A 23,488-nucleotide genomic window follows, 5' to 3' on the forward strand; every position below is an offset into this window, starting at 1 on the left:
GTCCATTCTTTGACCTCTTTCAGAAATCCAATAAATAACAAAGGGGGCCTGATCTCTTTTTTCCCAGGCTGGTCTGTGACATCAATTCCTTTCTTCTGTGTTCAAGCCACAAGTTTTCATAACCTATAATTTGTAAGTCTTAATATGTTGTCCCTGTGAGCAAAACCCAATAATTACTAACGGACAGCCAGTGAGCTCCTCTTTCCTTCTCTGTCATGGAGCAGTTGTTCCTCTGAGGAATTGGGCAATTTCACGTTCTGCCCCTGAGGCCATCTCCATCCGACCTTGGTGGTAGGTTTAAGCTGCAAGGATTAGAGACCAAGGTGCTGTTGTTGATTGTGCGTGTCACACGTAGAAGATTCAATAACAGTGTAGGAGATTTGTGGTGTCATCACTAAGGTCATTCCATTCCAAATGTCCCATTTCCATTCTTTTCTCCTCCCTGAAAGAAATCCCAGCTGTCTCAGCTTCTCCTCATCTTAATGATACTCACGTCCCATCAGTGTCATGGTCTCCCTACACTGCTCTCAGTCAACTATGTCCATGGCCTTGTTCCATTCCAGAGCCCCAACAGTGGTATGGAACAGGAGGGTCAACTCCCTCAGCCTATTTGATATCTCTTTTCCTAATCCTCTCCAGGTAACTGCTGGAGCTTTTCACAGCAAAGGGTACATGGCCACCTCATGATCCATTTATGAAATTTCAGCCCAGAACATCAACCATATTCCAGGCTGAAGAGAAGTAGGTTTGGCAAGAAGGAATGGCCAGGGATTAAGTGAAGACATGAGACAACACCCAAATTCCTGTAGACTTTGTTTGAGTCTTCTACATTCAGGACAAAACCAGTACCATTCCATTCGCCTCCTTTTCCCAATTGAAATCTGCTGCCAAGGTCAAATGGGCATAGACTCAAGGGACGGACACAGAATTGCAGAACATCAAGAAGGAGAACACTCCCCCACCTCAGGACTAACCACTCTGAGCCACCAAGGAACTGTGGCCTGCAAAATGGCCCAAGGCCATGGGACAAGGCTGTCCCACCCCTCCACAACCAGCATAAAAGCTGGCCCAGAGCCTCTCTCCCTCACACACTTCTCCAGACACCTCCTCCTGCTGACAGCTAGGTGAGCCTCAAACCCCTGATCCTCCTGCATCCCTGGCCCCTCTCTTCCAGCATGCTCAGCACCAGCCTCAGCAGCCCTCGCACCTCCCTACAGACCCACAACAGCCTCCACACTCCCTCGTCCTCCTGAGATGTCCCGCCTCACAACCCTCACCCTCACAACCCTGCTTCTCACTCCTGTCTTCCAGAGACCCTCCACACCACACCCATGGCCTGCAACAACCTCTGCACTCCCTGCGGACCCACCCCGCTGGCCAACAGCTGCAACGAGCCCTGTGCCCTGCAATGCCAGGATTCCCGTGTCATCATCAACCCTTCCCCTGTGCTGGTCACCCTGCCAGGACCCATCATGACCTCCTTCCCCCAGAGCACCGTCGTCGGATCCACCTCCTCGGCTGCCGTGGGCACTGAACTCAGTGCCCAGGGACAGCCCATCTCTGGGGGATTTGGCTTTGGCCTTGGCTACGGGCTGGGCTATGGCTACGGCCTGGGAGGCCTGGGCTGCTACGGCAGAAGGGGCGGCTACATCTGCTGAGGGCCCTCAGCACCACTCCTGACACCACCAGCTTGGAATGCTGCAACAATTCCTGCAGGAAAATGTCCTCAGCTGATGGTCACTGTACTTGCACCTTGCGCTGGATTCCTCCCACTTTTTTCTCCTGCCTCTTCAGTCCTTTGCCTCAATAAACTTTTGTTGCATCAAAGCCTGAGACACCTCCTGTTCCTTTTTAATTCGATAATCTCACACCCTAAACGAGTACATTCCACAGCTCAACAGGACATTGGGCTACATGGAATAGACCAACAACACCTTCCCTTACAAATATGTCAAAACTTCTAATAACAGAGTCTGGAATAGGAAGCAGAGGAGAGATCACCTCCCAGAATCTGTCATACACATCTCTGGTACACCAAAGCCTTGGACACATTAATGCTCTTATGGGTACAGCTCTGGTAAAATCTTTCCATGACGGTGCACACTTGACAAACTCTCTTACCAGCAGCAGATCTGTGACAGTTCTGGCTTCTTTTTCCCTCTACCAAGATCAGGATGAAGAACACACGGGAAATGTAGATGTTGAGTTCAGACTTGGTTGTTTATTATATCTTAACTATTTACAGACTCATGAGCCATAAGCCCTTACTAGCAAGCTAGAGAAATGTGGTAAAATGGCTTACCTCTCTATCTCTACAAGGTTGTGATAAATCTGGTGTAAAAAATTAATGTATAAAATAATAATCCAATGTATAATAAGAATGATGTTAATAAAATGTAAAGTCCAGTAGGTAGCAACCTGTATCCCCAGCCTCCACGGCTCCAGTTGCGAAACAGGACAAGGACCATCAGACTGAACAAAAACGCCAGCCAGCCCCGATAAGAATCGCATCCTTTCCAATGCAAGGAGAATTCCTTCTTGACGACGATGCAGATTTCATCAACGCCCTGGCACGATATGCATACTGGAATCAACATAAGACTGACTGGTACAATTGGCATAAGAAAAGACCTTCCTGGAATGGATCAACGGGACTTGGCAGATCCAGGAAGGCCATCGAAAAGACATTTGGACTATTTGGCCCACCCTGGACAGCTGGACTGCCTCAAGGCAGAAAAATCCTATAAAACAGTAGACTGAGAATCGTTCGGGGTGGATTTGGGCAACCTGTACCCTGGTGTGCAGACCCCTATCCACCCGGCGCGGCGCTGCTAATTTCCTATTTTGTGGTTTTCTCTTTTTGTTGGTGATCGATATCGTGTTATTAATAAATTGTCTCTTTGTTAATCCGATATTTGCCATTGCATTTATAACAAGGTCTTTTCAAGGACAATGTGTCCAATTATAAAATGACACCTAAATTATTTCCACTTTAAACCCAATAACTAACTACTTGAGGTCTGCAATGCTGACTCCATCAACCAATTACTGAAAACCACGTAAACACATGAAGAAGAAGGAAGAAGGTGGTGACGAAGAAGGACTTAGACAACAGCTCAAATCTTCTATCTTGACCCACATGCATTACTATATACTAAAACCCCCAAATCCAAGTTTCCAGAATTCCAACACAGGTCCTTCAAGCAAACTGAGGAACTGCATCAATCACTTGGGCAGGAAATCTGGAGCGCAAGTGCTTCAACATCCCTGCTCAGAGTCAAGGGCGGGATTTCCAGCACCATGGACAGTTCAGTGTTCACTCTCTCAGGGCAGCCGCTCCAACACTTTTTCCATTCTGTGGCCACCCTCACAATGAAAGATTATTTTATTCTTTGCCCAGGGAATTCCGTTTGTTTTCACTTGTGCCCTTGCTCTCATATGCCCTGCATGTGAGCACTGCTGTGAACAGTTAGACTCCTTCACTTCACTCCCTGCCATCAGAGATTTGCATACACTGATGACACCCCCTATCCATCCTTGTGATCAATCCATCCTTGACCACTGTGAGTCCCAGCTGTCTCAGCCTCTCCTGTAGCTATGGTTCTCCAACCTCTTGGGAGTCTTGTTGTCCTGAACTGGTGTGGATTCACTAAATCTACTTCATTTTCACACTAGGGAGCCCAGAACTGCCCACAACACCTCCACGTGGGACCTCACCAGTGCTTAGCAGACAGCAAAAGGCACTTATCCCTGCTTGGTCGTAACATATTTCCCATCCTACTCTGGATACTCCGAGTCCCATTTTCCATGCACGGACACCTCTTGCTCTATTTCCTCTCAACCACAACCACAACCACAAAACAAAGGCTTTTTCAAAGACAAAAACAATTGTTCCAACAGGTACCCAGGCATTCCTTCCTACCCAGGATGACTCCGCCCAACAAACACTTGGCAGAACTCCATTCTGCCCTTTACAGAACCCCAGGAGATGTCCAGCACCTGTCAGGTTTTCTATGTTGGCCAAAAGGATCCAACTCCTGGCCTACAGCACTGGGGACTTGCTGCCATCTGGACTTTGGGGCACTGACCACAAGCCTCCAGGTCCAGCCCAACAGACCTTTCTCAGGTGTCCATGCTGGGCACTGCCACAACCTGGACTTGCCTGAGTTGTTTTTGAGGATCATGCAATGCTCACCTTCAACAATCCTGGGCAGCCTCCAAATCCTCTTTCTCACAATCACAAGTGGTCTCATGTTTTGGCACACAGCCCATGTAAAAAGTCCAAAAGACCACAGATATCAAAACTTTAAAAGTAAGAGGAGCACCAAGACACCCATAGAGCACAGTCAAAAGGAAATGTCAGGTCTAGTGTCAAGTTTGGGCCTGTGGGATCAGTATGGGATGGGACAAAACGTGAGGGAAGTGACAACACCTCCAGCACATCTGCAAATCCCAGACCAGCCTGGCAGGGCTAGGAGGGAATGGGGCCCCTCTTCAAAACACATCCACAGACCACAGCACATAAATATCAGGCAGTGGCCTCACTGATGACACCCCACACCTCCAACGCTCTGGTTTATTTTGTTTATTCTGCCCTTCCCTGACATGAACCTTCCATGCAAATCCTGCCATATACACACTCACACTTAAAAGCAGCTGCCAAGGCAAGAAGGAAAAGGAGTCAAGAGCAGGACATGGAATCACACAATTCCATAAAGAAATGCCCAAATCATGACAGAGAAGGGAAAAGGACCTTGCTGAGCATCAGTTAGTGAATATTGTTTTTTTTCTTGCAGGAACAAAATATAAAGACTTACAAGTTATACCTGGTGCCTTGAATGGGGAATAAGTAAAGTCATGTCACAGAACAATCCGGGGAAAAAAGGGATCAGGCCAGGTGTATTTTTTGGTTTTTTGATTTCTGAATGATATCAAGAAATACACTTTAATTGGCTGAATACATTGTCATGTAAAGTAGAGAAATCCAAATGGATGATAAAAGTAGAACAAGTTCAGCCTGAACAGCCTCGCATTTTCCAGATGCTGTCACTTCAATCCACTGAAGACACAAGGGGATGAGCTTCCTTTCATCCATCAGAAACTGCTCCTAGGCAATAAGACCTTACAAAGCCCTTGCAGAGTGATCTCCTCAGGACGTCAGCAGCTCCCTCGGCATTCCTGGGTGCAGCACAATGACTGATGGACATCCACAGTAGCACAGGACAGAGTCCCAGTCATCAGAAGGAACCCACAAACCACAGCACACGAGTGCCACAAAATGACCATACTGATGACATTGCAAATCTCTAGGGCTCTAGTTCTTTATTCAGTCTTCCTTGACACACAGTGAACAATCAAATCCCAACTCTTCCTTTAAAGCTGTCACCAAGGTCAGACGGACACGTCTTCAAGGGAAGGACACGGAACTACATAAAGAAAAACATTCCCCACCTAAGGACTCAACAGGCAGGAGCTGCAGCATGCCAGATGCCCCAAGGCCAGGGCACAAGGCTGTCCCGCCTCTCCACGACCAGCATAAAAGCCAGCCCAGAGCCTCTGTCCCTCACACACTTCTCCTCACACCTTCTCCTCCAGCTCCTGCTGACAACCAGGTGAGTCCCAAACCCCTGACCCTCCTATTCCTGCACCCCTGGCCCCTCTCTGCCAGCACACTCGGTCCCAGCTTCAGCACCCTTCACACCTCCCCACAGACACACAACAGCCTCCACACTCCATAAGTCCCCAGATCCCCATGACCCTGCCCTGCCTCACCCCCCTCTCTTCCAGGGACCCTCCACACCACACCCATGGCCTGCAACAACCTCTGCACTCCCTGCGGACCCACCCCGCTGGCCAACAGCTGCAACGAGCCCTGTGCCCTGCAATGCCAGGATTCCCGTGTCATCATCAACCCTTCCCCTGTGCTGGTCACTCTGCCAGGACCCATCATGACCTCCTTCCCCCAGAGCACCGTCGTCGGATCCACCTCCTCGGCTGCCGTGGGCACTGAACTCAGTGCCCAGGGACAGCCCATCTCTGGGGGATTTGGCTTTGGCCTTGGCTACGGCCTTGGCTATGGCCGTGGATTTGGCTACGGCCTGGGAGGCCTGGGCTGCTACGGCAGAAGGGGCGGCTACATCTGCTGAGGGCCCTCAGCACCACTCCTGACACCACCAGCTTGGGGCTCTGGCAACAGCTCCTGCAAGCAAAGCACCTTGGCTGATGGTTGCCTAACTTGCAACTCACACCAGATGCCTTCCACTTTTTTCTCCTGTTTCTTTAGTCTTTTCCCTCAATAAAGTTTTCCTTCATCCAAGCCTGAGGTGTCTCCTCTTCTTTGTGATCTCAGATTGTCTCACATCCTCACCCAGCATGACCCAGGGCCAAGTGCTATTCCTGTCCAGATGCAGAACTTCTCATTTCTCTCTCTTGAAATGGAGGAGATTCCTTTAACCCTCTGCCTCCACATCTCTGCCTGGTGGCACAGCTGAGTGGTGCCTCAGCCACTCCATCATCTGCCAGCTCATTGAGGGGGCAACTCTCCCATTGCCCACGTGGAAGGGAAGAGGCCAGGAATTCACACCTAGCACAGATGCAAAGCCCAGACCAGCCTGACAGACCTGTGAGAGTTTGGGACACCACAACACACCCACAAACTAAACCAAAAAAGTGCCGCAAAATTACCTCATTGATGACACTCATACTTTTTTCAGGTTTCTGTTGTATGTTCTGGTTTCTCTGACACACCTCTTCCATGCCAATGCTCCCAAACACCAAGTCTCACTTTAAAGCTGCCACCAAGGTCAGAATGACTTAGTCTCCTTAGAGCTAGATATAACACTGCAGAGTTGTGGGGAGGAAAACACTCACTATATAATGACTCACCAGCAAGGGCCAGGCAAAACCTGCTGCCTGCAAAATGCCCCAAGGCTTTGTGACAAGGCTGTCCTGACCCTCCACAACCAGCATAAAAGCCAACCCAGGGCCTCCCTCCCTTACACACTTCTTCTGACACTTTCTCTGGTGTTCAAAACCAGGTGGGCGTCAAGGCCCCAACCCTATTCCTCCTCCTCCTGCACCCCTGCCCCCTCTCTTCCAGCACACTCGGTCCCAGCTTCAGCAGCCCTCACGCCTCCCCACAGTCCCACAACAGCCTCCACACTCCATCACCCCTCAAACCCCCACACCCCTGCCCTGCCTCATCCCTCTCTCTTCCAGGGACCCTCCACACCACACCCACAGCCTGCAACAACCTCTGCAGTCTACGGCCGAGGGGGTGGCTACACTGCTGAGGACCCTCAGCACCACCACTGACATTACCAGCTCAGGGCTCAGGCAACAGCTCCTGCAAGCAAAGCACCTCGGCTGATGGTCTTCATACTTGCACTTCACACTGGATCACTTAATCTTCTTTCTCCTGCCTTTTAATTCTTTTGCCTCAATCAAGTTTTCCTGCATCAAAGCCTGACATGTCTCCTCATCTTTGTAAATTCCTGTGGTCTCACATCCTCACCTCACACAGTGCCACAGAAAGCATTGGGGTGAACAGAAAAGGGGCACAAACACATTTCTTAGCAAATATGTCACCACCATTAAAGGAATCTGGAGGACCTTCCAGAACATGGCAGAAGTCCATCACCTGCTACACCAAAGGCTTCTGACACATTAATGATCTCCTGAGCACAGGTCTGTTAGAGTGTCCCCATGCCAGCACACACATTACAAACTGTCTTGCTAGCAGAACTCTCAAAACCTCTCAGCACAGTCACAAAACCTTCCACTTCGGCAGGAACTCTGGGGTGCAAGTGCTTCATTCTTCTCTGCTCAAGAAAGACTAACAAGTGCAGGATTTCCAGAACCATGGACTCCCAGGACAGAGACTCCACCACCTCTTTCCCCCTCTGTCTACCCTCATGTGAGCTTGATTTGCTGCCTGAATTCTTCTCAAGCAGTTTCTCTACTGGAGAGGCTGAGTGGGATATAGAAAGGCCATAGCTGCACTCCAAAAAAACCACACTGTTACACTCTCACATTGAAAAATTCTTCACTTCTCTGCCCATGGAATTCCATCTGTTTTCACTTGTGTCCTTGCCCTCTTTTGCTGCGTGGTTGCACTACTGTGAATAAATGGACTCCCTCAACTTCATTCCCTGCCATCAGGGATTTTCATACATTGATGACACCCCACTGTCCATTCTTGTCTCCTGTGAGTCCCAGCTCTCCCAGCCTCTCGTCTAGGACAGATTCTCCAGCCCTTTCCATATCTTAGTTGTCCTGCATTTTCATGTATTTATTTTTCCTAATAAAAAACTAAATCTCAACTAGGGAAACTTAAGTCCATTCCCTCTTCTCTATGGCTTGGTAAAAGGGAGACAAGACTGGTGTTAATTTCCATTCAGACAATTCCAGAGAGCAATAAGGTCAATCCTCTTCTTCTGAAAATTGAACATGCCTGGTTCCTTCTAGTTCTCCTCACCTGTCTCATTTTCCGCATCCTTCAGCAGTTTTCCTTTCCATGTGTCAGTCAGAGCCCAGCACTGTCACCCCACAGTGTGACCATGCTGGGCCCAGCTGAGATTGCTGCTATGGATCAACTAGCACTGGACTTTGGGAAGCTTGGGTGACCTTCATAAATCTCAGGGATTGCTTTTCCACTTCCATTAGAAAGGCCTGGCATATAGATTGGGAAGGAGAGAAGGAGCCAAGGTAGGCAGGGAGTAAATGCACTGGTAGAAGCAGCCCCTCAGCCTCACAACACCTGCAAAGCCCAGACCATCCTGACCTGATGTTGGAACCCTGGAAGCTGAGAATTTTGGGCTTTCTGTGCTAACAGGCACTGTCCCTCAAGAAAACATTACATTTGACCTGAGGCCATGGCAAAGGCTTCCAAAATTGGCTGATAGCACTGGGACTATGGGTGTGTAGTTTAAATATCAGTGTGTAATATCACATTGTAGAACATTTAGAGTTTAAGGTTTTAGAATTTAGTAATATATATATATATGCGTACATATATATATAGCAAGATGAAAGTTTTAGGGCATAGGCTAGTCCTCCTTTTTCACCTTCTTCATAGATCTGGGTGGTATTTTGTAATTGGGTAGAAAAGTCTGCATTGTGGGCCACGGGTCATTGGTTATTGGGTTAAACCAAAAATAATTTAGGTGTCATTTCTCAGTTGGACAATTTTTCCTTAAAAGGCCTTGTAAAGAGATAGAGACAGAGCCATTTTTTCACTTTGTTAGCTAGAACTCACAGTGTGTGAGACTGCACTATAGATAAGAATTAATAAACATCTGAGTCCAAACACAAAATACTGTCTCTCAACCATTTAATCCTGACTCTAACAGAAAAGAAGATAAAAGCTAACAACATGGCTGGGAAGGGATGGGGCCCCACTTCAAACACATAAAAAAACAACAGCACACCAGTATCACAGGGTGACATCACTTTATTCAGCCCTGCCTGACACATATTTAATAATTAAATACTCCCAAATACCAATTCCCAAGTTATTCATGCTGCTGCCAAGGACAGATAAACGTGGACTCAAGAGCTGGACATGGAATTGCAGAGTTGTGGGAAGAAAAACACTCCCCACATCATGACTCACAAGGCTGAGGCAGCAGGAACTATGTCCTGCAAAATGCCCCAAGGCGAAGGCAGCAGGCTGTCCCGCCCCTCCACGACCAGCATAAAAGCCGGATCAGAGCCTCTGTCCCTCACACACTTCTCCTCACACCTTCTTCTCCTGCTGCAAACCAGGTGAGCCTCAAGCCCCTGATTTTCCTGCTCCTGCTCCCCTGGTCCCTCTTTGCCAGCACGCTCAGCCCCAGCCTCAGAAGCCCTCATACCTCCCCACAGACCCACAACAGCCTCCACATACCCTCAGTCTCCTGCAGCACCACGCCACTGATCCCCTAACCCCTGCCCTGCCTCACTCCCCCCTCTCTTCCAGGGACCCTCCACACCACACCCATGGCCTGCAACAACCTCTGCACTCCCTGCGGACCCACCCCACTGGCCAACAGCTGCAACGAGCCCTGTGCCCTGCAATGCCAGGATTCCCGTGTCATCATCGACCCTTCCCCTGTGCTGGTCACCCTGCCAGGACCCATCATGACCTCCTTCCCCCAGAGCACCGTCGTCGGATCCACCTCCTCGGCTGCCGTGGGCACTGAACTCAATGCCCAGGGACAGCCCGTCTCTGGGGGATTTGGCTTTGGCCTTGGCTACGGCCTTGGCTATGGCCGTGGATTTGGCTACGGCCTGGGAGGCCTGGGCTGCTACGGCAGAAGGGGCGGCTACATCTGCTGAGGGCCCTCAGCACCACTCCTGACACCACCAGCTCAGGACGCAGGCAACAGCTCCTGCAAGAAATACACCTCAGCTGATGGTCCCTCTACTTGTACCTCACACCTGATTCCTTCAGCTCCTTCTTTCTCATCATTCTTTTCACTTCAATAAATTTTTCTCGCATAAGAACATCATTTGCATCGGCTTTTTTTTATTCCCCATCATTACACACTCTCACTATGTGCAATTCCATCACTCAACAATTAAATTGGATGGAAAAGGAACAAAGAATATTTCCTAACAAATATATCCCCACCAGTAACAACCAACGCTGACATGGGAAACACAGAAGAGGGGGGACCTTCCAGAACATGACACAAGGCCATCACCCCGTAAACAAAAGGCTTTGACACAACAATTCTGTCCTTGGCACAGTTTGGCCAAACTCACTCGATGCCAGCACGGACTGGAAAAATTCCATTTGCAGCAGCACTCTTGAGTCCTCCCAGCAAAGACAGGAACAAAAGCATCCACTTGAACAGCAACTCGGGAAAGCAAATGCTTCCATCCCCTCTGCTCTAGCAGGCCCAGCAGGAGCAGCATTTCCAGCACTATCATCACTTCACTTTGGAGGCTCCTAGGAGAGGGAACCCATCATCTCCTATACTCTACGACCAGTCACAACCTCAGAAAAAAAAAAAAAATCTGCCCTCCTTAGCCCATGGAAGTCCATCTGTTTTCTCTTGTGTATATGTACAGTGCTGAGATGAGCGGAGCTCCCACACGCTTGTTACCCCCCCAGCCCAGCCTTGTCTCCTCAGGGTCCCAGCTCTCTCAGTCTCGCCTCCAGCAAAGATCCACCAGCCCTTGCGCTATCTGGAGGCCCTCAAGTGCTCTTCATCCACTCCCCCGTTTGTCATTCTGCACATGTGGAGGCCACAACTGTCCACACCACCCCATATGAGACCTCACCTGTTCTCTAAAGAGAGCAAGGGCCACCTCTCCCAACTTCATGTCAACAATCTTCACAAATCTGTCTTGAACACGGCTGACATCCTTTCAAGTAAATCTCCACTGTCACCTTGCGGCTTCTTTGCTCTCTACCCGGCTCTTTGCAAACACTTAGTCCACAGCATGACGTAGGGGCCAGTGCCATTCCTGCCCAGACGCAGAACTTCACATTTGACACTGTTAAAATGCAGGAGATTCCTTTAACCCCTAGACTCCAGAACACTCGGACTGGTGCAACAACCAAGTGTGCCTTAAAACACTCCACCGTCTGCCAACTTGCTGAGGGAGAAACTCTCCTACTGCCCACATGTGAAACGAGAGTCCAGGCCCTCACAGCTGGCACAGATGGAAAGCCCAGACCAGCTGGACCTGCCTGGGAGACTTTGGGACCCCTCTAAAGACTACACCCATAAACCCAAACTCGTCAGTTCTACAGGCTGACCTCAATGATGACACCCCACCTCCCCAAATCCTGGTCACCTCTTTGGTCCCTGTTGACACACACCATCAACACCAGAGTTTGGTCTCAAATACACGTTAAAGGAAGAATGACTGCAATGGAAGGGACAGCTCCTCATGCACAGCGCAGCCGCAAAGCCCAGACCAGCCTGACACGGCTCCCATGGAATGGGGCCCCGCTTCACAACACACCCACCAACTAAACGACATAAGGGCCACAAAATGACTGATGACGCCCATATTGGTCTTAGGATTTTCTTGTATATTTTGGTTGCTCTGACACACATTTTCAATGCCAATCCTCCCAAATACCAACTCTCACTTTAAAGCTGCCGCCAAGGTCAGATGGACATGGCTTCAAGAGCCGGACACGACACTGCAGGGTTGTGTGCAGGAAAATACTCCCCACATCATGACTCACAATCACTTGCCAGACAAAACTGATGATATCATTTCCGCTCACGTACCTTTACAGAGTACCAAGGTCAAACCCCTTTTTCAGAAATGCCAATGTCTGCAGTTCCTTCAACTGTTCCGCAAGTCTTTGCGTTATCCTTCTCCAGTTTTCCTGTCTCAGTTTCACACAGAGCCCAGCAATGGCACCCAAGGAGTGTGACCTTGCTGGGCCCAGCTGAGACGAGCCCTACGGCTGAACCAACACAAGATATTGGACAGCAGGGGAGGCATCACAGGGATGGTTTCCCATATCCAGCAAGAAACGCTTGGCACAGGGACAAGTTTACAATAATGGCAATGGGACAGGGAAGGTAAGAATGGGATGGAAGGGAACACCCATCACCCCCAGAAGTGCTGCATAGCCCAGACGAGCTTGACATGGCTGTGGCCAAATTAGGACCCTCTGCACAAGACATCCACAAACCACAGCACACCAGGGCCATGGGATGACTTCACTGATGACACGTCGCTCTAAAGAGCTCTTGTCACGTCTACAGCCCTCCCAAAAAGCATCATCATCAACCGTCTTTGGTCTCTAATACTTGCATTTCAAAGTTGCCGCCAAGGTCACATGGATAGGGACTCAAAAGTAGGACATGACACTGCAGAGTTGTGGGAAGCAAAACACTCTTGACTGCAAGACTCACCACTCTGAGCCACCAAGGAACTGTGGCCTGCAAAATGCCCCAAGGCCATGGGACAAGGCTGTCCCGCCCCTCCACGACCAGCATAAAAGCTGGCCCAGAGCCTCTGTCCCTCACACACTTCTCCTCACACCTTCTCCTCCAGCTCCTGCCAACAACAAGGTGAGCCTCAAACCGCTGACCCTCCTGCTCCTTGAATCCCTGATCCTCCTACTCCTCAAAGCTCTGCCGTCTCTCCTCCAGCACACTCGGTGCCAGCCTCTGCAGCCCTCACCCCTCCCCACAGCCCCATACCAGCCTCTACACTCCCTCATAGTCCTGACACACTGCCCCACCCATTGTACCCCCTCACCACAGCCCTGCCTCACCCCCCTCTCTTCCAGGGACCCTCCACACCACACCCATGGCCTGCAACAACCTCTGCACTCCCTGCGGACCCACCCCGCTGGCCAACAGCTGCAACGAGCCCTGTGCCCTGCAATGCCAGGATTCCCGTGTCATCATCAACCCTTCCCCTGTGCTGGTCACCCTGCCAGGACCCATCATGACCTCCTTCCCCCAGAGCACCGTCGTCGGATCCACCTCCTCGGCTGCCGTGGGCACTGAACTCAGTGCCCAGGGACAGCCCGTCTCTGGGGGATTTGGCTTTGGCCTTGGCTACGGGCTGGGCTATGGCTACGGCCTGGGCTGCTACGGCAGAAGGGGCGGCTACATCTGCTGAGGGTCCTCAGCACCACTCCTGACACCATCAGCTCAGGGCTCTGGCAACAGCTCCTGCCAGCAAAGCACCTCAGCTGATGGTCCCTCTACTTCTACCTCACACCAGATCCTTTCAAATACTTTCTCCTGTCCCTTCTTTTTGGGGAATTTTTTGCCTCAATAAAGCTTTCCTGCATCAAAGCATGACACGTGTCCTCATCTTGGTGAATTCCAATGGTCACACCTCCTCATCCAACACAGTGCTGGCAATAAACTAACTATTGCTGTGAATACAAAAAGGGTCTCAACACCTTTCTTAGAAAATACATCACAACCTGAAACAATCAGGACTGGCATGGGAAGCAGCGATTGAGGGGAGACACAAGCCCAACACCTACTACAGCAGAATTTTTGACACAACAAATCTCTCTGGCTCATGGCTCTCTCCAAGTCTCTCTGTGCCCGAACACACTTGAGAACCTCTCTTCCCAGCAGGAAGAACCTTCCCCACAAAAATAGGAAGAACATCATCCAATTAGGCAGCAAGACTGGAGTGCAATTGCTTCCTTCTCTTCTGCTCGATCATAGACAGCAAGAGCTGGACTTCCAGGACCTTGGACAGGTCAGTCTTGGCAGTCCCAGGACAACTACTCCCAACTTTTACTCCAGGACAAGCCTCACACTGAAAAAGGCTTGTCTGCCTTGCCCATGGAATTCCAGCTGTTTTCAATTGAGCCCTTGCCCTCTTTGTACTGCACAGGTGAACTGCTGAGAACAGTCAGGATCTCTCAACTTCATTCTCTGCCATCAGAGATTTGCACACACTGATTTGCACACACTGATGACACCCTCCTGTCCAGCCTTGTCTCCTGGCAGTCCCAGGTCTCACAGTCTCTCCTCTGGGAAAGACCCTCCAGCCCCTTAAGAATCTTTCTGGCCCTGAACTGGTTTTCTTTCACCAAATCGACTTCATTTACATGTGGGAAGCCCAGAGCTGCTCACAACACCTCACATGGGACCTCATCATTGCTCAGGAGACAGCAAGAGTCACCTCCCTCGGATTCATCACAACACCTTTCCCAATCCTGACCTAAAGACTTGGGGTCCCTTTTCCCACAATGCTACAGGGCCACCTCCTGCTCCATTTCTTCAAGCACAAGGATGATTTCATAGAAGAAAACAGTTCTCATATTTGATAGACATACATTCCTTCCTATCCAGGATGACTGCTCCAAAGAAACAGCACTTGGCAGATGCCCTTGGTGAGCTCCAGCAGATGTCCAGCACCAGTCAGATTTTCAGGCTTGGCCAAAAGGCTCCAACTCCTGGTCTACAGCACTGGGGACTTGCTGCCATCTGGACTTTGCGACAGGGGCCACAAGCCTCCGGGTCCAGCCCTTCACACCTTTCTCAGGCCACCCCGCTGGGCACAGACACAACCTGGACTCCCCTGTGTTTGTTTTGAGGATCATGTAATGCTCACCACCAACAACATTCCAAATCCTCATTCAATCACAAGTGGCCCCAGCCCTTTGCACTCAGCCTAAGGAAACCACTAGCTCACCCTGGATATCAAAATCTTCCAAGCACGAGATATCCACAGTGCACAGTGACCAGGAAAGGTCAGGTCTAGTGTCAGGCTTAGGCACGTGGGATCAAGGTGAGGAGCAATGGAATGGGAGGGAAGGGGCAACAGCTCCAGCACAGCTGCAAATCCCAGAGCAGCCTGACAGGCCTGGGAGAGAATGGGGCCCCTCTTCACAACAGACCCACAAACCACAGCACACAAGTGAGGGCCACAGGGTGATTTCACTGATGACACCACACCCCTCCTAAATTTTGGTTGTTTATTTGCCCTGGCCTAATGCCAGTCTTCCATGCAAACCCTCTCAAACACCAACTTGCACTTAAAGCTGCTGTCAAGGTTAGATGGACAAGGCCTCAAGAGCAGGGAATCATAGAATTTCATGAAGAAATGCCCATACCATGACAAAGAAGGAAAGAGGAGCATGCCGAGCATCAGGCAGTAATTAATGGTTTTGCTATGGGGAGCATAGTATTAAGACTTAAGGGATGTAAGAGATGAAACCTTACAGCTTGAATGCAGAGAAACAGAATTGAAGTCACAGACCAGCCATGATATAAAAGGGAGCTACACCATTTGATGCTGGGTTTTTTTGGTTTGTTAATGATATTAGGAAATACATTTAAAATGAAAGAGTTAATTCTCATGTAATTTTCCAAAATCCAAATGGACCCTAAAAATGAAGAAACAAATCCCTCCTGACCACTACCTGGTTTTCCAGTTTCTGTCTCTTGATCTCATTCAAGACACAAAAGGATGAGCCCTTCACAAGGCACTGGAAAACCACAGCAGAGGAAAGCCACAAAATTACCTCACTGATGACATAACACTTCTCCTGGGCTCTGCTTGTTTATTCAGCCCTCTCTGACACACATCAAACAATCAAAACCTCCCAAACACCAACTTATTCATGCTGCTGCCAAGGTCAGATGGACACAGCGTCAAGAGCAGGACATGACAGTGCAGAGGCAGGGGAAGGAAAACACTCCTTGCCTCATGACTAACCAACCTGGGCCCGGCAAGAGCTGCTGCCCTAAAAAATGCCCCAAGGCCATGGGACAAGGCTGTCCCGCCCCTCCACGACCAGCATAAAAGCTGGCCCAGAGCCTCTGTCCCTCACACACTTCTCCTCACACCTTCTGCTCCTGAGAACCAGGTGAGCCTCAAACCCCTGGCCCCTCCAGCTTCGGTCTCCACGGCCCTTCTCTTCCAGAATTCTTACCACTACCTTCTGCAGCCCTCACAACTCACTACAGCCTCACAACAGCCTCCACACTCCCTCCACTCCTAACAGCCCTGCCTCACTCCCCTCTCTTCCAGGGACCCTCCACACCACACCCATGGCCTGCAACAGCATCTGCACTCCCTGCGGACCCACCCCGCTGGCCAACAGCTGCAACGAGCCCTGTGCCCTGCAATGCCAGGATTCCCGTGTCATCATCAACCCTTCCCCTGTGCTGGTCACCCTGCCAGGACCCATCATGACCTCCTTCCCCCAGAGCACCGCCGTCGGATCCACCTCCTCGGCTGCCGTGGGCACTGAACTCAGTGCCCAGGGACAGCCCATCTCTGGGGGATTTGGCTTTGGCCTTGGCTACGGGCTGGGCTATGGCCGTGGATTTGGCTACGGTCTGGGAGGCCTGGGCTGCTATGGCAGAAGGGGTGGCTACATCTGCTGAGGGCCCTCAGCACCACTCCTCACACCACTAGTTCAGGGCTCCTGAAGCAAATTATGCAAGCCAAAGCACCTCAGCTGATGGTCCCTCTACTTGTACCTCACACCTGATACCTTCAGCTTCTTCTTTCTCATCATTCTTTCACTTCAATAAATTTTTCTTGCATCAGAACCTGAGTTGCTTCCTCCTTTTTTTGAAGTCAAATTGTCTCATACTCTCAGCTTGTGCAATTCTTCCACTCAACCATTCTGTTGGATACAAAGGAGGCAAAGAACATTTCTTAGCAAATCTGTCTTAGCAAATATGGTTGGTAAGAACCAACGCTGACAAGGGAAACACAGCAGAGGGGGGACCTTCCAGAACAGGACACAAGGCCATCACCTGATCTCTCAAAGGCTTTGACACAGCAATTCTGTCCTGGGCACAGCTTGACCATAGTCACTCTGCCAGCATGCACTTGAAAAATTGTCTTTCCAGCAGCATTGTTGAATCCTCCCAGCAAAGAGAGGAACAAGAGCACCCTTGAGCATGAAGTCTGGAGAGCAAGTGCTTCCATCCCCTCTGCTCTAGCAGGCCCAGGAGGATCAGCATTTCCATTACTAGGGCCAGTTCAAATTTGGAGCTCCCAGGAGAAGGAACCCATCATCTCCTACACTCCATGAGCATACACATTCACAAAAAAAAGTTTTGCCTCCTTTGCCCAGGGAACTCTGACTCTTTTCACTCATGCACTTGCCTCTTTCCCTTCATGTGTGCAGTGCTGAGACCAGCTGAGCTATCACAAACTCATGACACCCCCACCCCCAGTCTTTTCTTTTCAGAGTCCCAGTTCTCTCAGTCTCTCCTTCAGCAAAAATCCACCAGCCCTTGCACTATCAGGTGGCCCTCAAGTGGTCTTCATCCACAACCCAATTGGTGCTTCTTCACCTATGGAGGACAGAACTGTCCACACCACTCCACATGGGATCTTACCAGTGCTCTAGACAGAGGAAGGGCCACCTCTCCCAATTTCGTGGCAACAATTTTCACAATTCTGTCTTGGACATGGGTGACATCCTTTCAAGTAAAGCTCCACTGTGACCCTGTGGTTTCTTTGTTCTCCAGCAGACACTTTCCAGACACTCAGTCCACAGCATGACCTGGAGGCCATTGCCATTCCTGCCCAGTTGCAGACCTTCACATTTTACGCTCTTGAAATCCATGAGATTCCTTTAAGCCCTAGACTCCAGATCCCTCTGACTGGTGGAAGAGTCAAACGATGCCTCAGACACTCCACCAGCTGCCAGCTTGCTGACAGGGCAACTCTCCTATTGCCCACATGGAACACCAGAGTCCAGGCACAGATGGCACCTCACACCTGGTACAGATGCAAAGACCAGACAAAACTGACCAGCGTGTAATAGTTTGGGATGCCTATAAAGAACATAGATAAAAACCCAAAGCCATGAATTCTACAATGTGACCTCACGGATGACACCCCACCTCTCCAAATACTGGTGGCGTCTTCAGTCCCCTTTGACACGTGCCATCAACACCAGCCTTTGCTCTCAAATACTCATACTCCAATGGAAGAATGACCGCAGTGGAAGGCGCAGCTCCTCATGCACAGACCAGCTGCAAAGCCCAGACCCGCCTGACATGGCTGAGATGGAAAGGGGCCCCGCTTCACAACACACCCACAAACCAAACCACACAAGTGCCACAAAATTACCTCAATGACAACACCAACAGTTATCTTAGGCTTTTGTTGTATATTCTGGCTTCAGTGAAAGGCACCTTCCAAGCAAATGCACCCAAATACCAACTCTCACTTTAAAGCTGCCGCCAAGATCAGATGGACATAGCCCCAAGAGCGGGACATGACTCTAAAAAATGGTGTGAAGGAAATCACTCACACAGCGTGACTAACAAGCCCATGCCAGAAAAATCTGGTGTTACAATTTCCATTCAGCTATCTCTACAGAGTATCAAGCAAAACCATCGTTTTCAGAAAAGTGAATATCTGCAGTTCCTTCAACTGTTCCGCAAGTCTTTGTCTTATCCTTCTCCAGTTTTCCTGTCTCAGTTTCACACAGAGCCCAGCAATGGCACCCCAGAGTGTGACCTTGCTGGGCCCAGCTGAGACGAGCCCTACGGTTGAACCAACACAAGATATTGGACAGCAGGGGAGGCATCACAGGGAGGGTTTCCCATATCCAGCAAGAAACGCTTGGCACAGGGACAGGTTTACAATAATGGCAATGGGACAGGGAAGGTAAGAATGTGATGGAAGGGAACACCCATCACCCCCAGAAGTGCTGCATAGCCCAGACGAGCTTGACATGGCTGTGGGGGAATGAAGACCCTCTGCACAAGACATCCACAAACCACAGCACACAGGTCCATGGGATGACTTCACTCATGACACGCCGCTCTAAAGAGCTCTTGTCACGTCTACAGCCCTCCCAAAAAGCATCATCATCAACCGTCTTTGGTCTCTAATACTTGCATTTAAAAGTTGCCGCCAAGGTCACATGGATAGGGACTCAAAAGTAGGACATGACACTGCAGAGTTGTGGGAAGCAAAACACTCTTGACTGCAAGACTCACCGCTCTGAGCCACCAAGGAACTGTGGCCTGCAAAATGCCCCAAGGCCATGGGACAAGGCTGTCCCGCCCCTCCACGACCAGCATAAAAGCTGGCCCAGAGCCTCTGTCCCTCACACACTTCTCCTCACACCTTCTCCTCCAGCTCCTGCCAACAACAAGGTGAGCCTCAAACCGCTGACCCTCCTGCTCCTTGAATCCCTGATCCTCCTACTCCTCAAAGCTCTGCCGTCTCTCCTCCAGCACACTCGGTGGCAGCCTCTGCAGCCCTCACCCCTCCCCACAGCCCCATACCAGCCTCTACACTCCCTCATAGTCCTGACACACTGCCCCACCCATTGTACCCCCTCACCACAGCCCTGCCTCACCCCCCTCTCTTCCAGGGACCCTCCACACCACACCCATGGCCTGCAACAACCTCTGCACTCCCTGCGGACCCACCCCGCTGGCCAACAGCTGCAACGAGCCCTGTGCCCTGCAATGCCAGGATTCCCGTGTCATCATCAACCCTTCCCCTGTGCTGGTCACCCTGCCAGGACCCATCATGACCTCCTTCCCCCAGAGCACCGTCGTCGGATCCACCTCCTCGGCTGCCGTGGGCACTGAACTCAGTGCCCAGGGACAGCCCGTCTCTGGGGGATTTGGCTTTGGCCTTGGCTACGGCCTGGGCTATGGCTACGGCCTGGGCTGCTACGGCAGAAGGGGCTGCAACACCTGCTGAAGACCCCCAGCACCACCCCTGACACCACCAGCTCAGGACGCAGGCAACAGCTCCTGCCAGCAAAGCACCTCGGCTGATGCTCCCTCTGCTTTTACCTCACACCTGATTCCTCAGCCTCTTCCTTCTCATCATCCTTTCACTTCAATAAATTTTTTCGTGCATGAGAACCTGAGTTGCTTGCTCCTTTTTTTTCAATTCCCATGGCGCCACGTCCTCACTATGTGCAATTCCGTCACTCAACAATTCAATTGGATGGAAAAGGAGCAAAGAATATTTCCTAACAAATATATCCCCACCAGTAACAACCAACGCTGACATGGGAAACACAGAAGAGGGGGGACCTTCCAGAACATGACACAAGGCCATCACCCCGTAAACAAAAGGCTTTGACACAACAATTCTGTCCTTGGCACAGTTTGGCCAAACTCACTCGATGCCAGCACGGACTGGAAAAATTCCATTTGCAGCAGCACTCTTGAGTCCTCCCAGCAAAGAGAGGAACAAAAGCATCCACTTGAACAGCAACTCGGGAAGCAAATGCTTCCATCCCCTCTGCTCTAGCAGGCCCAGCAGGAGCAGCATTTCCAGCACTATCATCACTTCACTTTGGAGGCTCCTAGGAGAGGGAACCCATCATCTCCTATACTCTACGACCAGTCACAACCTCAGAAAAAAAGAAAAAAATCTGCCCTCCTTAGCCCACGGAAGTCCATCTGTTTTCTCTTGTGTATATGTACAGTGCTGAGATGAGCGGAGCTCCCACACGCTTGTTACCCCCCCAGCCCAGCCTTGTCTCCTCAGGGTCCCAGCTCTCTCAGTCTCGCCTCCAGCAAAGATCCACCAGCCCTTGCACTATCTGGAGGCCCTCAAGTGCTCTTCATCCACTCCCCCATTTGTCATTCTGCACATGTGGAGGCCACAACTGTCCACACCATCCCATATGAGACCTCACCTCTTCTCTAAAGAGAGCAAGGGCCACCTCTCCCAACTTCATGTCAACAATCTTCACAAATCTGCCTTGAACACGGGTGACATCCTTTCAAGTAAATCTCCACTGTCACCTTGCGGCTTCTTTGCTCTCCACCCGGCTCTTTGCAAACACTTAGTCCACAGCATGACGTAGGGGCCAGTGCCATTCCTGCCCAGACGCAGAACTTCACATTTGACACTGTTAAAATGCAGGAGATTCCTTTAATCCCTAGACTCCAGAACACTCGGACTGCTGGAACAACCAAGTGTGGCTTCAAACACTCCACCGTCTGCCAACTTGCTGAGGGAGAAACTCTCCTATTGCCCACATGTGAAATGAGAGTCCAGGCCCTCACAGCTGGCACAGATGGAAAGCCCAGACCAGCTGGACCTGCCTGGGAGACTTTGGGACCCCTCTAAAGACTACACCCATAAACCCAAACTCGGGAGTTCTACAGGCTGACCTCAATGATGACACCCCACCTCCCCCAAATCCTGGTCACCTCTTTGGTCCCCGTTGACACACACCATCAACACCAGAGTTTGGTCTCAAATACACGTTAAAGGAAGAATGACTGCAATGGAAGGGACAGCTCCTCATGCACAGCGCAGCCGCAAAGCCCAGACCAGCCTGACACGGCTCCCATGGAATGGGGCCCCGCTTCACAACACACCCACCAACTAAACGACATAAGGGCCACAAAATGACTGATGACGCCCATATTGGTCTTAGGATTTTCTTGTATATTTTGGTTTCTCTGACACACATTTTCAATGCCAATCCTCCCAAATACCAACTCTCACTTTAAAGCTGCCGCCAAGGTCAGATGGACATGGCTTCAAGAGCCGGACACGACACTGCAGGGTTGTGTGCAGGAAAATACTCCCCACATCATGACTCACAATCACTGGCCAGACAAAACTGATGATATAATTTCCGCTCACGTGCCTTTACAGAGTACCAAGGTCAAACCCCTTTTTCAGAAATGCAAATGTCTGCAGTTCCTTCAACTGTTTCGTAAGTCTTTGCGTTATCCTTCTCCAGTTTTCCTGTCTCAGTTTCACTCAGAGCCCAGCAATGGCACCCCAGAGTGTGACCTTGCTGGGCCCAGCTGAGACGAGCCCTACGGCTGAACCAACACAAGATATTGGACAGCAGGGGAGGCATCACAGGGATGGTTTCCCATATCCAGCAAGAAACACTTGGCACAGGGACAAGTTTACAATAATGGCAATGGGACAGGGAAGGTAAGAATGTGATGGAAGGGAACACCCATCACCCCCAGAAGTGCTGCATAGCCCAGACGAGCTTGACATGGCTGTGGGGGAATGAAGACCCTCTTCTGCACAAGACATCCACAAACCACAGCACACCAGGCCCATGGGGTGATTTCACTGATGACACCCCACTGTCCAAAGCCCTGGTCATGTCCACAGCCCTCCCAAAAAGCATCATCATCAACCGTCTTTGGTCTCTAATACTTGCATTTCAAAGTTGCCGCCAAGGTCACATGGATAGGGACTCAAAAGTAGGACATGACACTGCAGAGTTGTGGGAAGCAAAACACTCTTGACTGCAAGACTCACCACTCTGAGCCACCAAGGAACTGTGGCCTGCAAAATGCCCCAAGGCCATGGGACAAGGCTGTCCCGCCCCTCCACGACCAGCATAAAAGCTGGCCCAGAGCCTCTGTCCCTCACACACTTCTCCTCACACCTTCCCCTCTAGCTCCTGCCAACAACAAGGTGAGCCTCAAACTGCTGACCCTCCTGCTCCTTGAATCCCTGATCCTCCGACTCCTCAAAGCTCTGCCGTCTCTTCTCCAGCACACTCGGTGGCAGCCTCTGCAGCCCTCACCCCTCCCCACAGCCCCATACCAGCCTATACACTCCCTCATAGTCCTGACACACTGCCCCACCCATTGTACCCCCTCACCACAGCCCTGCCTCACCCCCCTCTCTTCCAGGGACCCTCCACACCACACTCATGGCCTGCAACAACCTCTGCACTCCCTGCGGACCCACCCCGCTGGCCAACAGCTGCAACGAGCCCTGTGCCCTGCAATGCCAGGATTCCCGTGTCATCATCAACCCTTCCCCTGTGCTGGTCACCCTGCCAGGACCCATCATGACCTCCTTCCCCCAGAGCACCGTCGTCGGATCCACCTCCTCGGCTGCCGTGGGCACTGAACTCAGTGCCCAGGGACAGCCCGTCTCTGGGGGATTTGGCTTTGGCCTTGGCTACGGCCTGGGCTATGGCTACGGCCTGGGCTGCTACGGCAGAAGGGGCTGCAACACCTGCTGAAGACCCTCAGCACCACCCCTGACACCACCAGCTCAGGACGCAGGCAACAGCTCCTGCCAGCAAAGCACCTCGGCTGATGCT

General features: G+C 50.8%; 5 protein-coding genes across 5 annotated transcripts; all 5 read left to right on the plus strand.

Annotated features, from left to right (window-relative positions):
* Positions 1-1,331: 1,331 nt before the first annotated feature.
* LOC310915980 (feather beta keratin-like) lies at positions 1,332-1,658 on the plus strand (the record flags this gene model as incomplete). Its single annotated transcript, XM_083873203.1, has 1 exon — positions 1,332-1,658. One exon carries the CDS (start codon positions 1,332-1,334, stop codon positions 1,656-1,658), a length of 327 nt encoding a protein of 108 aa, XP_083729329.1.
* Positions 1,659-5,807: 4,149 nt separating this feature from the next.
* Positions 5,808-6,146, plus strand: LOC310915872 (feather beta keratin-like; the record flags this gene model as incomplete). The annotated part of the gene is made up of 1 exon (XM_083873049.1): positions 5,808-6,146. One exon carries the CDS (start codon positions 5,808-5,810, stop codon positions 6,144-6,146), a length of 339 nt encoding a protein of 112 aa, XP_083729175.1.
* Positions 6,147-9,978: 3,832 nt separating this feature from the next.
* Positions 9,979-10,317, plus strand: LOC310919651 (feather beta keratin-like; the record flags this gene model as incomplete). Its single annotated transcript, XM_083879084.1, has 1 exon — positions 9,979-10,317. The coding sequence occupies one exon, from the start codon at positions 9,979-9,981 to the stop codon at positions 10,315-10,317; it is 339 nt and encodes a 112-aa protein (XP_083735210.1).
* A 2,952-nt stretch (positions 10,318-13,269) lies between these two features.
* LOC310914316 (feather beta keratin-like) lies at positions 13,270-13,587 on the plus strand (the record flags this gene model as incomplete). The annotated part of the gene is made up of 1 exon (XM_083870385.1): positions 13,270-13,587. The coding sequence occupies one exon, from the start codon at positions 13,270-13,272 to the stop codon at positions 13,585-13,587; it is 318 nt and encodes a 105-aa protein (XP_083726511.1).
* A 6,228-nt stretch (positions 13,588-19,815) lies between these two features.
* Positions 19,816-20,133, plus strand: LOC310918300 (feather beta keratin-like; the record flags this gene model as incomplete). Its single annotated transcript, XM_083877154.1, has 1 exon — positions 19,816-20,133. One exon carries the CDS (start codon positions 19,816-19,818, stop codon positions 20,131-20,133), a length of 318 nt encoding a protein of 105 aa, XP_083733280.1.
* Between the last annotated feature and the right edge of the window lie 3,355 nt (positions 20,134-23,488).

The sequence above is a fragment of the Zosterops lateralis genome, assembly GCF_965231275.1.
Source record: "Zosterops lateralis genome assembly, chromosome: 1".
Classification (NCBI taxonomy): Eukaryota; Metazoa; Chordata; class Aves; order Passeriformes; family Zosteropidae; genus Zosterops; species Zosterops lateralis.